Below are 20,442 nucleotides of genomic sequence, written 5' to 3' on the forward strand. Positions count from 1 at the left end.
TTACTGCACAAGGTGGGGGTGTCAGCTCTCCTAACCCCTGTGTTATTCAAGGGTCAACTATATTTCCACACCAGTTTAGTAAAGGAAATTTACTAAATTAGTGAAGTTTTGAGGTGACATTCTAAAACTTTTAAATCTTTAACCTGTAAGAGTTATTCCCTGTCTCCCAACAGTGCACTGAAATTGTCAGTCATTGAAGGCCACTAAACATTTACAAAGGCAAGGAGTAAAAAATGCTGATTTTGTTTATTTATTTCATTCCACAACCTTTAAAACCAGTGAAAACTAGTAAAATATTATAGCAGAATGGCCTGTTGTAAATTTCATGATTTTTACTTTTACTCGGAAGTTTAAGGCATGTATATCTAAAATATATATATTAAAGCCTAAGTGACCATTCAACTATTTTACTGGTAGCTGCGACGTGCGCTGACCACCAGGGGTGAGACGCTCAATGCACAGGCATGCAAACATGGGACAGACTGATGAATCTCAGAGGGCAAAGGGAAGAGGGAGGGCAGGAAGAGATTAACCAAAGATCTTATATGCATACTAGAGGCCCGATATATAGATTTGTACACCGGTGTGGTCCCTCAGCCTGGCCTGCAGGGTTCGGGCCAAATCTGTGCACCAGGATTCTGACATCCCCTGAGGGGTCCTGGATTGTGAGAAGGCACAGCCCAGGCTGAGGGACCCAACCAGTGCACAAATCCATGCACTGGGCCACTAGTGATTATATAAAAATGGAGAGGGGGATGACTGGGTATATATTTAAGGACTCTCCTCAATGGATGGCACTCTGTAAATAATTTGTGATTTCAAAAGCAAAAAAGGGGAAGCTTTTAGCTAACAGTGATAACTGGCAAGACATGTCACAACTCTCACTTTCAAAATGGTGTCTAAATTTCCTGTGGAATTTTTTTTTTTTTTACAATTTTGAAAGGCCTTTTATGTCAAGGAAAAGGCTGATATAGCATCAAGACCTCATCAGTCTTCCCTGATTTAGGGAAAGCCTTGAACCCTAGTGGCAAAGCCAGGCAATAAGACCTCTGTCATATATTTTTGGGTAGAGACTTGCCTTTTTTAAGATTATAAAATCATTTCAGAGTGTGGTTCGTTGCGGTTGGATTGACTGCAGTTTGCTGATAGTGGCATTCTCATTAATAACATTATTTTCAGTGGATTTAACCAGGAGTGAGTCTGTTCCTGTTAACTATGTTTTGACAAAATAAGATTTACAATTTTTTCTGACTTAAAAAAGTAATATGTATCACTTTAGAAAACCTTATACAATATAAGAATTTATAGAGAAAAAAAATAATCTAGAATCCTACAACCTAGAAATAAACTATTGGTCTAGTGTAGTAAATTTTGTGCTTTTGTTCTGTCTTTTTTCTATGTATTTTTGTTACCTTTCTTTAAAAATGAAAAATGATAAATGCACTCATATAGCTTATATACTTGTATATCCTCATTCTTCCCCTGCCCATGTTTTCAGAAATATTCTTATAGCTGCCTCTATGTTCTACTTTCATGGATATACTGTAATTTACTAAACTCTCATCTTCGTGGCTAGTAAGGATGTTTCCAGTCTTTTTTGATTTAGGAAAGTAAGGCGGCTAAAGATATGTAATACTGTAAATGGCAGAGATATTTTAAGGCTTTTGATACATACTCCCAAGTGTTTTCTAGAAACATCACATCAATTACTAATGCAAATGAAAATATCTTTCTTCACCCAGTCCTGACATCTTCATAATTCTGAAATTTTTGCTAATTTGATGGATGAAAAACATCCTGTTTTAATTTTCATTTTTGTGTTAGTGAGGTGAACGTCCTTTTTTATATTTATTCTACTGGTCATGTTTTAAAGAATATGCTTATGAACCTAAATATTTTGGTGACAATATTTTATTTAGATTCATCTTAGAATAAATAACTTCGGTGTGTGTGTAAGGCACATATTTATTTGATTCACTCAGCCTGACCTCAGATTTGAAGGTGTTTATAAAAGTGCCCCCCAAACATTTGTGGAGTCCTTGTGCTGTGTGATGGGCACATTGTACTATCCACCTTGGCCTTGTATGGCTATTTCCTTCATCAGGTCAGGGAAGTTTTCATTACTATTCTTTCAAATAGGTTTTCCATTTCTTGCTCCCTCTCTTCTCCTTCCAGCACCCTCATGTTGGGAATATTGATAAGCTGAAGTTGTCCCAGAGTCTCCTTACACTGTCCTCTCATTTCTTTCCTTTTCTTTTCTTTTCTTTTCTTTTCTTTTCTTTTCTTTTCTTTTCTTTTCTTTTCTTTTCTTTTCTTTTCTTTTCTTTTCTTTCCTTTCCTTTCCTTTCCTTTCCTTTCCTTTCCTTTCCTTTCCTTTCCTTTCCTTTTCTTTTCTTTTCTTTTCTTTTCTTTTCTTTTCTTTTCTTTTCTTTTCTTTTCTTTTCTTTCTTTCTTTCTTTCTTTCTTTCTTTCTTTCTTTCTTTCTTAATTCATTTTTCTTCTTGCTGTTCTGATTGGATGTTTTTGCTTCCTTATCTTTCAAATCCCTGATTAGATTCTCTGCTTCATCTACGCTACTGTTAATTCCCTGTAATGTCTTCTTCCTTTCAGTTCTCGCATTCTTCATTTCTGACTGGTTCTTTATGTTGTCTATCTCCATTATGTTTCCTATCTCTTTGTTGAAGTTCTCACTGAAATATTTGAGCATCCTCATAACCAGTGTTTTGAACTCTGCAGCTGGTAGATTGCTTGTCTGTTTTGTTTAGTGCTTTTCTGGAGTTTTGTTCTATTCTTTAGTTTGGGACATGTTTCCTTCTCTCCTCATTTTGGTAGCCTTCTTATGTTTGTTTCTATGTATTAGGTAGAGCTGCTATGTCTACCAGTCTTGGTAAAGTAGCCCTCTATAGTAGGTGTCGTGTAGGGCCTAGTGGTGCAGCATCCCCTGTCACCCAAGCTAGGCTCTCCAGGCATGTCCCCTTGTGGGCTGTGGGCACCCTTCTGTTATAGTTGAGCCTTGATTGTTATTGGCATGTCATTGGGAGGGATTTAACCGCAGGACAGTCAGCTGTGAGGACTGGCAGCAACCACAGCACAGGATCTGCTGTGCAGGACCCAACTCCACAGAGCAAGACTCACTTCATCAGAGCTCTGGTGCCTGATGAGTCTGACCCTTGAGTGTGTCTCTGGTGGAAGTTGTTCGGTGGTGCTTCTGAAGCTGGCCACCTAATACGCTAGGTCTAGTAGGTGCAGGCCCTTTTGCCTGTGCCTTGTCCAGGGCCAACCGGCATGAGGTACAAAGCAATCTGCAGATGGCTGTTACTTGTGCTGGGCTTGGAGGTGTCAAGGCTGGCTACCACTAGTGCTGCATCTGGGGCGACTTAGTAAGAGGCACGAGGCACACTGAGGCCAGATGCTGCTTGTTTGGGGCTTGTGAACATTTGAGAGATTATAGGAAAATTTGAAGCATGAGCCCAGAGAAGCTGTTTGCAAGGAAAAGCCACTGGAAAGGGCTTGGGTGAGCCTGCAAGTTGGATGGCTCTGAGTCTCAGAGAATCACCAGCATGGGGCTAACAGTGTGAGCTAGGTTGATAGAGACACATTTATGGGGCTCACCTGCTGGTTCTTTGTGGGCAAAGTCTCAGCAAAAGAACAGGGCTGCTGCCAGCACTTGGGTCTGGCGAATAGCTGACTCTTCAGCCCTGCCCCTAAAGCCAGACAATTCAGCTTCTCCCAGTATGTCTCTGACACATCTTTGAAGCTTCATCCCCAGAGCTAGAGTTTAGAGTCAAGAAGTCATTGCATGGGCCCTTTCATAGAAACTGCCTGGGACTCCAGGAGCCCTTTGTCTCCCTCAGACACAATCCTCACAGTTTTCACAGCCAGAAGTTTTGGAGACTTTTTCTCCTGGTGCTAGAATCCTGGACTGGGGGACCTGGTGGGGCTAGGCCACCCCCCACCTCAGGAAGGACCTGCACAGTAGAGACATCCCTCCTGATTTTTATCGATTACATGTGGGTGTGATACCAGCCCATTCCTCCTCTCTACCCTTCCTAACACCTCTATATGTCTCTTTCTCTTATGTCCTTAGTTGTAGGACTTCTGTTCAGCTAGATTTCAGGCAGTTCTCAATAATGGTTGTTCTGAAAGTTAGTTGTAGTTTTGATGTGGTTATGGGAGGATGTGCGTACTGTGTTTACCTATATACCATCTTGACTGGAACTCAGGTAATCTACTTTTTGTAATGTGGTATGTTATGGCCTCTAAAGTATAAATAGTAATTCTGCCTCATGACTTTCATGTTATACTACTAGATTTCTAGTACTCCTTAACTTCTTTGATGACCATGTATGGTCTGTACTTGACCACAGGGGGTTTCTCTCAGTGGTTTTTCTAGTTCTGCATGTCAATCTTTTGGTACTGCAAGATACCACCTGGACCTTCATAGGTCAAACATTCAGTAAAGACAGCAGCTTATGCTTTCACTGGGAGGAGAAAGAGTTTCCTTATACCAGAACAGTATCTTGAACTGATCTCAGGGGACCTTTGATCCTCCTGAGGACAAAGTCTGAGAAAACTCCTGAACTCCTGAAGCCAAGCCATATATGGTAAGTACTAGATCACCCTTCAAGAACAAAGGCATCCTACAGGGTAGTGTCCCTAAATACCTTTGCCTTTAGCTTTAACTTACCAATTTGTAAGTTGAGTCTTATACTTAGCAAGCAGCTCACAGATGACTGGAATCAAACACTGAGCTTTAACCAAAGTAACAAATCTCTGACAGTGCTGCATTTCAGGTACTTTCTTTTGTTCTGACTCAGTTTCCCATTCCACTCACACTTAAGTTCCTGGTTGGTTTTCATGGCTCTTCTTCCTCATTCTTTGATTTTATAACAGGTACTTTCCACTATTGAGATGTTTGATAAGTGATTTCAACTGCTTATCAAGACCTGTTGTTCCTGCAAGATTAAGTCTCAACTCCACCTCAAGAATTGGCTAACATTTCGAAACTCTTTGAGATAGTTATATCTAGGCTCGCCTTTCCCTTCACTGAACTTTTGTTGTTTAGTGTAATGCAAGGTATCTTTGCATTACACAAACCTGGGAGACCATAAGAATGACCATGTAAGCCAAAACTATAAATCAATCTAATAATAAATATGAAAAATTACTATTATGCCATAACCTCTAAGTTCTTTTGTCAAAACATTAAAAACCCTCTTATTATAACACCTGAAATCAATATAATAGCATATGTCAACTGTAACTGAAAAAAAATGTTTAACTCTCAGTAACAACTCTATTAGGAAATGAAAAATAATAAAACAAATATTTAGTGCATGGTAAATTAAAACATTACAAACATTGAAAGTGTTTTATCAAGAGTGATTTAAACAATGCCTGCCTTCTTGTCATATAACTCTGAATACAAAGCAAGCATCCTTTCTATGCTTGGTGAATTGTCGTACTTCTTCTAAGTCCAGATCAGCTTCGGCATTTTAGTTTTTGCATTTTCAGTGTCATAAACTATCTCTAAGTTTCTTTTCATGGAAAGTTTTTTTTTTCCCAGTCACTTTTTAAAATTATTTATTGTCTAAAGATTTACATATGTCTCCTTTTTCCCCATAGACCCCCTCCCCCAGCCATTCCCACCTTGGGCAAGGCTCCACCGCCCCACTGTCTGTGTCCATTTTTTAAAAAAAATTGATTTTGGATAGAGAGGGGGGGGAGAGAGAGAGAGAGAGAGAGAGAGAGAGAGAGAGAGATCAGAAACGTTGATTGGCTGCCTTCCACATATACCCCATACACCCCAACTGGGTATGGAGCTCACAACCCAGCTCACAGCCCTGACCAAGAATCAAACCAATGACCTTTCAGTGCACAGTATGAAGCTCAACCAACTGAGTCACACTGGCCAGGGCCAGAGTCACTTCTTGTGGGACATCCTTATTCTTTGTGTCACAACCTCCTCTGTGCTCTAATTTATGCCAGTAAGTTCACATTTACTAAGTTTCCTTGGCTGCATACCTAGAGTCTCTTGCATAGCAGTAGCATTGGCATTCCCAAGTTAGCTCTTTCTTCTGTGATGTCATTTATGTTCTATTAGAATTTCACTTTCAGCATTATCACTTTTCATTTTTTTGCACTTTCACTTTTATTGCCCAGTTTCCTCTTTTGATGATCTGTTGTGAAATGTCACAGGGGTTTATCACTGGGAAACAGGAGGTAGCACAGCATATGCTTTGCTGTCTGTGCGTGAGGGGAATAGCAGATGTGCAATGACCATCCCCAACAGTCTTTAAAAGAAGTAACAGGATTGGTTACTGATCATGATGCACACTTGTTGTTTAGGTAATGATTTGTGGACAACTAAACAGATGGCAGTGAAGTTTGCACTTTATGCAATCACTCAATGAATATATTGTGGTACTGAAATTTGAGTTGTGATTTTAGGGGACTTGTATTATTTAACTAAATAAATGGTGGTATCTCAAATTTATGCATATCAGAACTGTGAAAAGCCAGGACTGCTGTAATTTATTTCAAACTTGTACAATCTAGGCATCTTTCATTTCATTTCCTAACTTTGTAGTTCTTGCACAAAATTATTTCACAGGGATTTTAGATACTACTCAGAGGTGTTTGGGTAGCTGTCCTGAAGAAATCACTGTTGGAAGTTCCAGGAAAACATTCTCTATCACAACAGCCTTGAGATCCTGCTAACTCCTTGAGATCAAACTTGAGGACTAGCTTACTATTGAACATAATTGGTCCATGTACGCGCATTTTAAAGAAGTAGTGGAACAGGGAATGTCTTTGTAGGTTAGAAAACTTATTTCGAAGAAATGAGGACATATACTAATGGACACTGGGAAATTTCTATCTAAGAAGCTAAAATATCCTCATCATAAATATTATGACAAAGAATCATTCTGGTTGATGGCACCTGTTAATAGAACTTTGTTATTAAATTTACTATGAATTTTATTAAATAATATTGAACTCTCAGTGCTTTTTCATGGTCCCATCCACATAATTATCACACTCTCCTATTATATAATACTGATTTGATTTTAGAAGGAACTGAAGGAAACCGTAGCTCAGCAATATACTCTTTTATAGACATTAATTGCTATTCTTTTGACCCTTTCCAAACTCAAACACCCCAACTTGCTGCATATGCTCTGAAGTTATGGTATCATCCATCCACAAGACCAGGGAACATTTGTAACCAAGAAATGTGTGTTGGACAGCCTTCTCTCTAATCTTTTATACTCAAGGTGCTTGCAGCACAAAGCCTGGGCTCTTTTGTTTCTGTGTCTTGTAGACTGAGAGTATAATTTCTAGTTATGATTTATTTTGACAAAATTGTGTCATCAAAGCAAGTTGGACAGTGTATGGAGTTTATTATATTATTTTACTTGTCTTCTAGCAAGTAACCAGGCTATCATTGGCATTAATATTCCTTTTTCTCCAGCACCATTTTCACGAATGCTTCTGTGTTGTTTTTTTATGAGTGTTCTAAGTATTTTAAAAATAGTATTTTAAATTTATTTAGATAATATTAAAATTTGAAATTGTAATTTTATTCTAAAAGTTATCATCTATGATTTATCCTGCATTGAAAACAATATTGATTTTCAGCTTAATAAATACCAAAATAATCTTAAAATGACTTTCTGAAAGTTATCAGAAAATAGCACTATAATAATAAAATCAAACATATCTACCCTTTATGATTTATTCTTTTTTAAATACATTTTTATTGATTTCAGAGAGGAAGGAAGAAGGAGAGAGAGAGATAGAAACATCAATAATGAGAGAGAATCATTGATCGACTGCTCCTGCATGCCCCATATTGGGGATTGAGCCTGCAACCCAGGCATGTGCCCTTGACCGAAATTGAACCCAGGACCCTCCAGTCCACAGGCTGACACTCTATCCACTAAGCCAAACCAGCGAGGGCTATGATTTATTTTTAATCTGAGATGCATTATAGCTCACTGGTTAGCCTTCTTGTATCATCATCAAGTCACTAACCGCTTAGTGAGGGAACATCTAAAGGTCATGTCTTTGAGCAGGCATTTAATTCTTGGAATTTGGGGTTTTGCTCCTAGGCTGTGGTATGTGTAGGTCTATAGGCACTTATAAAATTCTGTCTTCAGAGTTTCATGAAAACTAAGATGATAGTTATCATTTGATCTTCAAATTGACCTGCTAATTGCACTAGATTTCATCAACCACAACCTGCATTCTATCTTTTATGTGCTTTATATCAGTGACAAGGAAATGAGAATTATTATTGGAGTATCTGTTTCTAACATTAGCTGTTTCTTCAGGTGACTAGAGGGACATGCCATTTCTTCAATCATATGAACATGAAAGATTAAATAATGGGACTTTCTTAGGCTAGAGCAGCCCCACATCTTTTATTTAACCATGGAAGAAGATCTGGGAGTAACACTTTCGGTTACTCACTCCTCCCCTGATCCAAACACACACACTTCACTCACACATTAGAACTAAGGGTCTTGAGGCAGCACTTGGAATAGTGATCATCAATCAGTAGGTGCTCAATCAGTTCTTGAATAAAGTCATCCACTTGATTTGGTTGAGATGGACTAATAAAAGGTCATGGTACATTGTAACTACACAGTAAATATTTGTAGAATAAATGAAAGAAGCAACCTAGCTCATTCTGAGATGTAGCTGGCTAGATTTAGTTATTTTATAGATAGTATAAAAAGGAAAACTTTAAAATTTTTAATTTTTTCACAAAAACCTGATATTGTCTCCCAATGATTTTGGTTTTCCTGTGTTAGGTAGCACTAAGGTTATAAGTTTTGTTTTAAAAATGTAAACACTGCCCTAACTGGTTTGGTTCAGTGCATAGAGCATTGGCCTGGGAACTGAAGTGTCCCAGGTTCGATTCCGGTCAAGGGCATGTACCTTGGTTGCGGGCACATCCCCAGTAGGGCGTGTGCAGGAGGCAGCTGATCGATGTTTCTCTCTCATCAAAGTTTCTGGCTCTCTATCCCTCTCCCTTCCTCTCTGTAAAAAAATCAATAAAATATATTTTAAAAAATGTAAACACTGACAATACCACATGCTGCTGAGCATGTGCAGCAACAGGAACTTTTTCTATTGCTGGTGGGAATGCAAAATGGTACAACCACTCTGGAGGACAGTTTGACAATTTCTTACAAAATTATCCTTTATATGCTGATCCAGCAATTGGGCTCGTTGATATTTATCCAAAAGGAGTTGAAAACTTATGCACATGAATAGCTACAGCAGCTTATACATGACTGCCAAAACTTGGAAGCAACCAAGATGTTTTCAGTAGGTGACTGGCAACATGCACTGTGATACACCCAGACAAAAAGAAATGAGCTATCGCGCTATGAAAGGACACGGAGAAGCCTTGAATGCATATTACTAAGTGAAAGAAGCCAATCTGAAAAGGCTACATTCTGTATGTTTCCAACTACAAGAGATTCTGGAAAAGGCAAAATGGTGGAAACAATGAAAACATCAGTCATTCCTAGAATTGGGTGCAGGCAGAGTGCATAGGCAGAGCACAGAGGATTTTTACGGCAGTGAAAATACTCTGTATGATACTATGATGATGGATAGATGTAATTTTGCATTTGCCCAAGCCCATAGAATGTACAGCCCCTAAGGCAAACTATGGGCTTTGGGTAATTATGATGTGTCAATGTAGGTTCATCTTGGTAAAAATAGTATCATCCTGGTGGCTGATGTTGATAATGGGGAAGTTATGCATGTGTGGGAGCAGGGTGTATAGGGGGGTGGTCTTTACCTACCTCTAAATTTTGTTGTAAATCTAAAACAGTGCTTTAAAAGTATTTAAAATGTGTAAATACTGCTATTTCTCATATTTTATTTTGTGTATTGATTTCAATACTTTTAGTTGAGGGGAATCTTTTAAAGCATACATATTTTTAAAATTACATAGTCTTACCAAAAAGTTTGAAAATCATACTAAGAAGTTTGCTAAGAACCCATTAAGAACACATTAAGCCCTAACCAGTTTGGCTCAGTGGATAGAGCATCAGCCTGCAGACTCAAGGGTCCGAGGTTCGATTCCGGTCAAGGACATGTACCTTGGTTGTGGGCACATCCCCAGTAGGGGGTGTGCAGGAGGCAGCTGATCAATGTTTCTCTCTCATCGATGTTTCTAACTCTCTATCTCTCTCCCTTCTTCTCTGTAAAAAAATCAATAAAATATATTAAAAAAAAAACACATTAAATTATCTTTATCTTAATGCCAAGTGTTTGTGGAGTTACTTGAATTTATTTTCTTTGTTTATATTTAAATTTTGTATAGATGTGACAAATAAGGATAAATACAGTGGGGCCTTGACTTACGAGTTTAATTCCTTCCGAGACCGAGCTCATTAAGGAGCTCGTTAACTCAAATTACTCAATCAACTCAATGCAAATAATCGGCTGAGAGACAGCTGATATCTCAAAAAACTCATTAGTCGGGACACTCGTAAGTCAAGGCCTCACTGTATACCTAGTAAAGGACAAATAAAGATCACCAAAAAAGGTTCCTTGTGATTCCTGAGTTCTATGGCATATATATCAGACTGCAAACCCTTTTCTCTACACTGAAAGAAATCTCAACTGGACTATACCTTCTCCCCACTTTCCGTGGGATGTGCTAAAATGTGGCCACTGTGGCAAAGGAAATGAGTCAAAAGAAATTCATTTTAAATGATTCCCTAAAGAAAACATGAAGGTAGAGCCTCTTTCATTGCCTGCGATTATTTAAGTAGATTTCACTAATATATTTGTTAGAAATAGTTGCTTAACTTATGGGAGTTGGAAGTATCCTTGAAAATATTTAGTAGTTGAACCCATCAACAGAAACTAAAACTACCTCCAATATTTATATGCAAAGGTTTTGAAAACGTTGTTCTATAGTAAAACACTGTCAATCATAATATTTTATGGTGTTTTATTTTTGTTGTTACTGTTGGTAAGCCTGAAGAGGTTGAACTTTATATGAGAATCAAATTCTTATTGAGTCAGCATTTTGGATGAACTTCTACTGTATTCTAAAGGTGAATTCTTGCTGCTTAATCTTAGTAGTTCTTTTATGCATTCAATTAAGCCTGGGAGAGTGTCTTTTAAATGTTTAATTGTGAAGTGCATTTGAAACATCTTCTGTTTCATAACCCTTTTGTAGAACTTTCAAGCTCTATTTAGATAACAATATACATTGAATTGAATGGAAAACTTGACATACGTCTAGGCAGCTGTTCTCAACCTGTGGGTCGTGACCCCTGAAAATACATCCTGCATATCAGATATTTACATTATGATTCATAACAGTAGCAAAATTACAGTTATGAAGTAGCAATGAAAATAATTTTGTGGTTGGGGGTCACCACAACATGAGGAACTGTATTAAAGGGTCGCGGCATTAGGAAGGTTGAGAACCACTGTAAAGTTTATTTTTCTATCTATGTCTGTGCCTTTTGTAACCTATACACTGAATTTTATCCTCACTAGTGTTTGAGTCTAGAAAATAGGGAATCTGTGCCCTATTCTAAGTCAGGGACATGACTGAGTCATGGTCACAACTTATGCAACTGAGGGATAAGTTCCAAGCCTGGATGGATCAAATGAAAGCTTGGGGAATTTGCCATATTGTTTTTCACTCTTTGCTGATTAATGTGGATTTCAGTTACTCAGCTTCAGGATTGATGATTGATTACCTCTCCATCCCCCCTAATGAGGATAAAGTGGAGGTTTACAATCTAAAGTATGAACATGTAGTGTTTCAGGTGCCATAGGTTATCATATAACCCTTCGTTATAATACCTTAAAATAGATGTTAGCATGGTCATTTAGGGGACTATTTGTTGTTCTTACTGTATTTAATCTGTTTGTCATTTTAGTGGATTTAATGCTAAATATAACATTTTTTTAAATTGCCCTATCAGGATACTAATTAGTGGCCTGGATAAAACAAAATAGAATTTCAGTCATGCACTCTTTCTCTCGGCTACTCAGTCTGCTTTTAGGTTACTTTGAACAACTTTTATGGTAAAAAGTTAATTTTACAATTAATCAAAACAAAGCCCCTAAGGTGAAGATATAGTAAAAGAAATAATATTTTTAGACATATCCATTAGATTATTCTTTTCATAAGGTACCAGGTACTTGGAAATAGGGCTAATGAGTCCTGTTGAGTATTTGTAGTTTATTTTTATGAAATTACTAGGGGCCTAGTGCACAAATTTGTGCACCTTGAAAGAAACTGTGGGCTGCTAGGCTGCGGTGGGTACAGGGGCGGGTCTCAGCACATCTTCTGTGCCCCTGCCTGGCCCTTCCTGGTCCCTTGTCTACCGGTAGCCCCGCTCACATCCACTGCTGGCGCTGGCCCCAATCACTCCACACTGTCAGCGGGTGCAAGCAATGGCTTGCAGAGGGAGGTGGAGGAGCCTTCAGTGGGCGACTGGGGAAGCAGCCACCACTCATACCCGCTGACAGTGCCAAGCGATCAGGAATGGCGCTGGGACCTGGCTGCGGATGCGAGTAGCGATTCTAGCGCAGGCTGCAGGTGTGAGTGGGGCCGACTGTGGCAGTCCCTGCAGTGGTGGCTGCCAGTCCCGATCACCCCTCAAAAGCAGGGGGAGGCAGAGAAGCCTTGAGGAGCGATGGGGGGCCTGCAGCCACCACGTGCACCCATTCAAGGCGCTGAGTGATTGGGGTTAGCATGAAGCGCTGGCAGCGAATATGAATGGCAGCTCCGGCGAGGACAGCAGGTGCAAGCACCTGGCGGGGCCATGGTGCGGGAGCAAAGAATTTTCAGTAACCATCAGAGGCTTGCCCCAATGACAGCGACCAGTGCCCCACCTTGGTCTGGCATCCCTGTTCACCTGCTCCACCATAGTGCCATGGCCAATGCCCGACATGTTCTGTGCTCTGCCACCTGCTGCCTATCCCCACCATCTTCCATGCATGCCCCCTGGTGTTCAGCACGTCATAGTTACCAGTTGCTTGGTTGTTCAGTTGTTTGGTTGTTCTGCCATTTGGTCTATTTGCATATTAGGGTTTTATATAGAGAGATTTTATTTGGACAATTTAAGCATTCCCTTCCTTCAGGATATCAAGAGGGTGTGATTAGTCCAATTTTATTCTAGTTTTTCAAAATAAAATATCTAGATTTCCAGATGTTTATCATTTTATGTAAGGTGGAACAAAGTTTTCTTTTTCTAAGTATTACCAATTAGCCAGTTATTTCCCATCAGCATTATCTATATCAGCTGTAAGGCTGAAGCAGTTTTACTCCTCAGGGGACATTTCACAATTGATACAACTGGGGCTGTTACTGGTATGCAGTTTGGAGGGAGGCAGGGATGCTACTAAACCTTCTAAATGTGCAGAGCAGCCCCCTTCCGCCATAAAGATTTATCTGGCCCTAATGTTAATAATGCCCCAATTGAGAAAGCATGGTGTATATGACTTCATCTTTAAATTGTAAGATAATAAAAGCATCACCCGTAAATTCAGCATCCATATTTATACGGCCATGACACTATTTAGTCATTGACGGACTTATGAAAAAGATTTGAGGTGGCTGCACATGATACAACTGAGTTATTCCCCAAAGGTTGTTCAATTATAGGAAGTTATCAGTTTGTGTCTGCACTTTTTAAGTTACAGAAATGGCTTCACTTCTTGAGATTGAGTTCATGGAATTCTTTGTGTGTTTTCTTTCTTTCAAGTACTTAAATATAATTCCAATATTATGAAGGAGAAAATCATCATTATATCTGTGGCTTGACTAGTTCTCAGTATATTAGTCATTGTTGGAGCCGTTTTCTTCATCCCAGTTAAGATGTGCAGTTACTATGAGGGAAGTCATGGTTGATAAGGTTGAGAACATTGTGGGGGGTGGAACTCTAGGGGAGAATCCATTCCTTGCTTCTTCCGTTTTCTGGTGTTTGCTGGCAACCTGCAACTCCTTGGCTTGTGGCAGTGTAACTCCAATTCCACTCTTAAAACTCCTGTGCCTCTCTCTTCCAAAGACACTTACCATTGAATTTAGGCCCCACCTCGTTAATCTAGGATAAGTTCCTTCTTTAAAGAACCTAAACTAATTCATATAATGTAATGGTCCACTTTGGCTCTATAAATTAACGTTCACAGCTTCTGGGAATTAGGAGGTAGGCTTATGTTTGGAGCCACCATTTAACCCACTGCAAAGGGAAACTTCATCAGGCCAGACATGGAAGTGGGAATGAACATGGGAAACAAATCAATCTGAAACTGCATTTGCCTTTTGGGGGATGGGAATGGGATTGGGGAATGAGGGTGTGCAGCACATGGAAAGAACAGCAGCGATAGGCTGGGACTCAAAGTGTAGACAGTAGAAAGCCTTCATTTTATTAACAGAATAAAATATGGGTGTAATGTTTAGGACCAGAAATTTGGCAGTTCTCTTTGAAGCTGAAGTTAGTGAGGGTGTGGTGAGGAAAGAGATGGATTAAGAAGACAGCTACAAAGAATAGCTATTTTGACTTTAGGATAGATTGAATATAGCAAATGAGGGGATTGGTAAGAGGCTCCAAGGTAGTTAAGAAGGAGGAAAAGACAATTGAAGGTTTTGACTTGTTGAGACTTAGATGTTGACATTTAGATGTCTTCAGTTTGGTCTTAAATAAAAAAATTGTCACTTATTTTGTGTGAGGTTTTAGAGGAAGCATTTATTTTTACACGCTTTGCTGTTTATAAGAGTAGTATTGAGATGAATACATTTAATAAATTAAGTACTTTATCTTTCCACAGATTAGGAAGTATGTAGGAAAATATTTTAAATATTAATTTTATTTATCAATAGGTGAATATTCAACAAAGAGGACCAGTGGACTTGGTTTAATTGTAGTTTCTACAGTAATATTAATATTACTTCAGATCTCTATGTTTATGATAGGTACGTATTTATTGTTTTAGCATGATTGTTCCCTTTTTGATTTAAAAAGCAGCATTTTTTAATTGAAATAATTCTTGCATGTTTTTTTATAATACAATAAAGGTTGGTTTATCTCCCTAGATATTCTTAGTGAAAATTTTCCCCAGAATGGATTAATTTTAATGTTATATTAGGTTTTTAATATAGTTATTTTATAAAAAGTGATTTTCAGAGACATATTTAATGCCAGCCAATGGATTTTTTAAATCATACTATCTAATTTCTTAATGATGATCTTCATATTCTTATTTCAGATTTTGAAGTTATAAGTAAATATTAAACATTCTCATTCTTTTGCTAAAACTCCCTTTAAAAAACTAGTTATACAAAATAGGGTTGTAAATCATAAAGAGTTATTGCAAATATTAACATTGAGTTTTAAAAGTTATACCTTATGATTATCCAAACTATAGTTAGTAACATTTTTCACTCCATTTTTGGGTTAAATCACTAAATATTTTTAATATTAAGGAATCTATTTTTTCCATTAGCACATTTAACTCTTGGTATGAGAGCCTATCTCTGGGTTGTTATATATTAAGATGGTATTAATTTGTTCTAAAACCACAATTAGGGGTTATGATGTCTACAATGGCAAGCTTGCACAGTGGTTCTCCACCAGAGTGATTTTGTGTGCATGTGGTGAGACCCTGCTAACAGCCACTCTTATTGTAAAATACCCACGTGTGGTAAAAGCAACATTATTCTAAGATTTGGGGTAAAAACTGCCAATGCAGCTCAGCTCCCTGCAGAAATGAAAGGCTACTGAGGGTGTGAATGTGGAGCTGACGCCTGGAGTGGAGAGAGATGGCTTAGGTCACTGGGAAAGCAGCCACCACCTGACACGGAGCTCCAGAGTCAGTCTTCAGTCCTAGGATACTGACCTTGACTGTACGAAATACAAGTGGAAGTGATTGCTTCTTAAACACTCACAACATGCTTTTTCCTTGCAGCTCCAGCTATTGGGATGCTCCCCATCAATATCATCTTATTGTTCGTTCAGGTGCTGGGCCTTTTGATCTCTGTGGCCGGACTAAGCCTGTGTGTCTCAGGTGAGAGTCACAATCTTCTCTAAACAATTTCTCTATTACCAGTAATTTCTCTTAGAAAAAAAGCTCTTTTTCTCTTTCCTTTTCTTTGTCTTTCTTATTCTGTTTTAAATACTTGGACTTTATTTGTGATAGCATTTTAGGTTCACAGCAAAGTGGAGTGGAAAATACAGAATCCCCCTCTACTCCATCTACTCACAGCCTCCTCCTCTATCAACATCTCCCACCAAGTAGTACATTTGTTACAGTCTGTTGAACCAACATTGGCCCAACATTATCACCCAAAGTCCATCGTTTATATAAGGGTTCAGTCTTGGTGTTGTATGGTCTATGATTTTGATAAATGTATAATGACATGGACCATAGTCATAGAATATCATATAGAAAAGTTTACCTGCCCCCCAAACCCTCTGTGCTCTGCCCATTCATCCTCCCTATTCTGAAACCCTGGCAACCACCGATCATTTCACTGCCTCAATAGTTTTTGCATTTTTCAAAATGTCTTATACTTGAAATCATACAGTATCTAGCTTTTTCAAATTGGCTACTTTCCCTTAGTAGTGTGCATTTAAGGTTCCTCCATGTCTTTGGGTGGCTTGATAACTTATTTACTTTTTAGCACTGAATAATATTCAGTTGTGTGAATGGACGATAGTTTGTCTATCCATTCACCTATTGAGGGATATCTTGGTTGCTTTCCCCGCAGGGAAAGGTATTGATTTGTTATAAAATCACAAATCTAGACACACAATATAGAAGTGCACGTTTTTGTATGGACGTACTTTTTCAACCTCATTTGGGCAAACACTAAGGCATGCAATTGCTAGATTGTATGTTAAGAATATCTCTAGTTTTGTAGAAAATTACCAAACTGTCTTCCAAAGTGGCTGCACCATTTTGCATTCCCACCAGCAATGAATGAACACTTCTGTTGCTCTCATTCATGCCAGGTTTTAGTGTTGTGAGCTTTTCATTTTTTCACTCATTTTTCCCCTACTGAGGTCAGTGCTTTCCACATTGGCTGATTGTTTAGTGGCCAAACTGCCACACCTGTATTCATGGATGAGCTTTTAAAAGAACCATTTGGGTGGAGGTTTAGGCTTCACAGACTATTTCCCTTTAGTCTAGACTTGATAAGGTACATGATATGCAAGCAACGGCTCTTCTTTCTGTACAGGGAAAGGAATTTGGAATCATTGCACTGAGGTAATAATGGGTATACAAATGTAGGTAATTTTTGTTTCTTTTTAAAAATATATTCTTATTGATTTCAGAGAAAAGGGGAGAGGGGGAGAAAGATAAAAAATATAAATTATTAGAAACAATCGCTGATTGGGTGCCTCTTGCATGCCCCCTACTAGGGATTGAGCCCACAAACCAGGCTTTGCCCTGATCAGGAATTGAACTATGACTTCTTGGTTCATAGGTTGATGCTCAACCACTGAGCTACACAGGCCGGGCAGTCATTTTTGTTTCTTGAAAATGAGAAAAATAATTACTCTTCCTAAAACTTAATGTTATTTCCATTATTTTTTTTTTTTTTTTTTTTTTTAGGTTGTGAATTTTATTTTTCTTTTTTTTTTTCTTTTTTTTTTTTTTATTGCTTAAAGTATTACAAAGGGTATTACATATGTGTCCATTTTATCACCCCGCCCTAGACAGTCCCCTAGCCTCCCCTATCCCCCAGTGTCTTATGTCCATTGGTTATGCTTATATGCATGCATACAAGTCCTTTAGTTGATCTCTTACCCCCCTACCTCCTGCCCCCCAACCCTCCCCTGCCTTCCTGCTGCAGTTTGACAATCTGTTTGAGGCTGCTCTGCCTCTGTATCTATTATTGTTCAAAAGTTTATAATGGTCTCTATTATCCATGAATGAGTGAGATCATGTGGTATTTTTCCTTCATTGACTGGCTTATTTCACTTAGCATAATGCTCTCCAGTTCCATCCATGACGTTGCAAATGGTAAGAGTTCCTTCCTTTTTACAGCAGCATAGTATTCCATCGTGTAGATGTACCACAGTTTTCTAATCCATTCATCTACTGATGGGCACTTAGGCTGTTTCCAGATCTTAGCTATGGTGAATTGTGCTGCTATGAACATAGGGGTGCATATATCCTTTCTGATTGGTGTTTCTGGTTTCTTGGGATATATTCCTAGAAGTGGGATCACAGGGTCAAATGGGAGTTCCATTTTCAGTTTTTTAAGGAAACTCCATACTGTCTTCCATAGTGGCTGCACCAGTCTGCATTCCCACCAGCAGTGCACAAGTGATCCTTTTTCTCCACATCCTCTCCAGCACTTGTCGTTTGTTGATTTGTTGATGATAGCCAGTCTGACAGGTGTGAGATGATACCTCATTGTTGTTTTGATTTGCATCTCTCGGATGATTAGTGACTTTGAGCATGTTTTCATATGTCTCTTGGCTTTCTGAATGTCCTCTTTTGAAAGGTGTCTATTTAGGTCCTTTGCCCACTTTTTGATTGGATTGTTTATCTTCCTTTTGTTGAGTTGTATGAGTTCCCTATAAATTTTGGAGATTAGGCCCTTATCAGATATGACATTGGCAAATATGCTTTCCCACACAGTGGGTTTTCTTGTTGTTTTGTTGATGGTTTCTTTTGCTGTGCAGAAGCTTTTTATTTTGATGAAGTCCCATTTGTTTATTTTCTCTTTAGTTTCAAGTGCCCTAGGAGCTGTGTCAGTGAAGAAATTGCTTCGGCATATGTCTGAGATTTTGTTGCCTTTGGATTCTTCTAGAATTTTTATGGTTTCCTGTCGTACATTTAAGTCCTTTATCCATTTTGAGTTTATTTTTGTGTATGGTGTAAGTTGGTGGTCTAGTTTCATTTTCTTGCATATATCTGTCCAATTTTCCCAACACCATTTATTGAAGAGACTATCTTGGCTCCATTGTATGTTCTTGCCTCCTTTGTCAAATATTAATTGAGCATATTGGTTCGGGCCGATTTCTGGGCTCTCTATTCTATTCCATTGATCTATATGCCTATTCTTGTGCCAGTACCAGGCAGTTTTGAGGACAGTGGCTTTGTAATACAACTTGATATCTGGTATTGAGATCCCACCTACTTTGTTCTTTTTCAGGATTGCTGCAGCTATTCGGGGTCTTTTTTTATTCCAGATGAATTTTTGGAGAGTTCGTTCTAGATCTCTGAAGTATGCCGTTGGTATTTTAATGGGAAGTGCGTTGAATTTATAGATTGCTTTGGGTAGTATGGACATTTTAATGATGTTGATTCTACCAATCCAGGAACACGGTATGTTCTTCCATCTGTTTATGTCTTCCTCTATCTCTTTTTTCAACGTCCTGTAGTTTTCTGAGTAGAGGTCTTTTACCTCTTTAGTTAAGTTGATTCCTAGGTAGCTTAATTTTTTTGGTGCAATGGTAAACGGGATTGCTTTTATAATCTCTCTTTCTGAAAGTTCACTATTGGTGTATAGAAATGCCTCAGATTTCTTGGGGTTAATTTTGTATCCTGCTACATTGCCAAATTCATGTATTAAGTCTAGTAGCTTTTGGATGGAGTCTCTGGGGTTTTGTATGTATAATATCATGTCGTCTGCAAATAAGGACAGTTTTACTTCCTCTTTTCCAATTTGGATGCCTTTTATTTCTTCTTCTTGCCGAATTGCAATGGCTAACACTTCCAGTACTATGTTGAACAGGAGTGGTGAGAGGGGGCATCCCTGTCTTGTTCCTGTTCTTAGGGGAAATGGTGTTAGTTTTTGCCCATTGAGTATGATGTTGGCTGTGGGCCTGTCATATATGGCTTTTATTATGTTGAGGTATGATCCTTCTACTCCCACCTTGCTGAGAGTTTTTATCAAAAATGGGTGTTGAATTTTGTCAAATGCTTTTTCTGCATCAATTGATATGACCATGTGGTTTTTTTCTTTCAGTTTGTTTATGTGATGTATCACGTTTATTGATTTGCGGATATTGTACCATCCTTGCATCCCTGGGATAAATCCTACTTGGTCATGGTGTATGATCTTTCTGATGTACTGCTGGATCCGATTTGCTAAGATTTTGTTGAGGATTTTGGCATCTATGTTCATGAGGGATATTGGCCTGTAGTTCTCTTTCATTGTGTTGTCTTTACCTGGTTTTGGTATTAGGGTGATGCTGGCTTCATAGAATGAGCTTGGAAGTGTTCCTTCCTCTTGAATTTTTTGTAGTAGTCTGAGGAGGATAGGTTTTAGTTCTTCCTTGAATGTTTGGTAAAACTCCCCTGTGAAGCCGTCTGGTCCTGGACTTTTGTTTGATGGAAACTTTTTGATGACTGCTTCAATTTCTTCCATAGTTATTGGCCTGTTGAGATTTTTAGATTCTTCCTGATTGAGTTTTGGAATGTTGTATT

General features: G+C 38.5%; 1 protein-coding gene across 1 annotated transcript in view; it reads left to right on the forward strand.

The window, feature by feature from the left end:
• The window catches only part of LOC308515895 (leukocyte surface antigen CD47-like), a 146,202-nt gene that overhangs the window by 93,129 nt on the left and 32,631 nt on the right, over positions 1 to 20,442 (forward strand). The window contains exon 4 of the mRNA XM_081086559.1: positions 15,964 to 16,062. Within this exon, the coding sequence (XP_080942685.1) occupies positions 15,964 to 16,062 (99 nt within the window). The remainder of the gene's footprint in view (positions 1 to 15,963; positions 16,063 to 20,442) is intronic.

The sequence above is a fragment of the Myotis nattereri genome (genome assembly GCF_964212035.1).
Source record: "Myotis nattereri genome assembly, chromosome: 3".
Taxonomy (NCBI): Eukaryota; Metazoa; Chordata; class Mammalia; order Chiroptera; family Vespertilionidae; genus Myotis; species Myotis nattereri.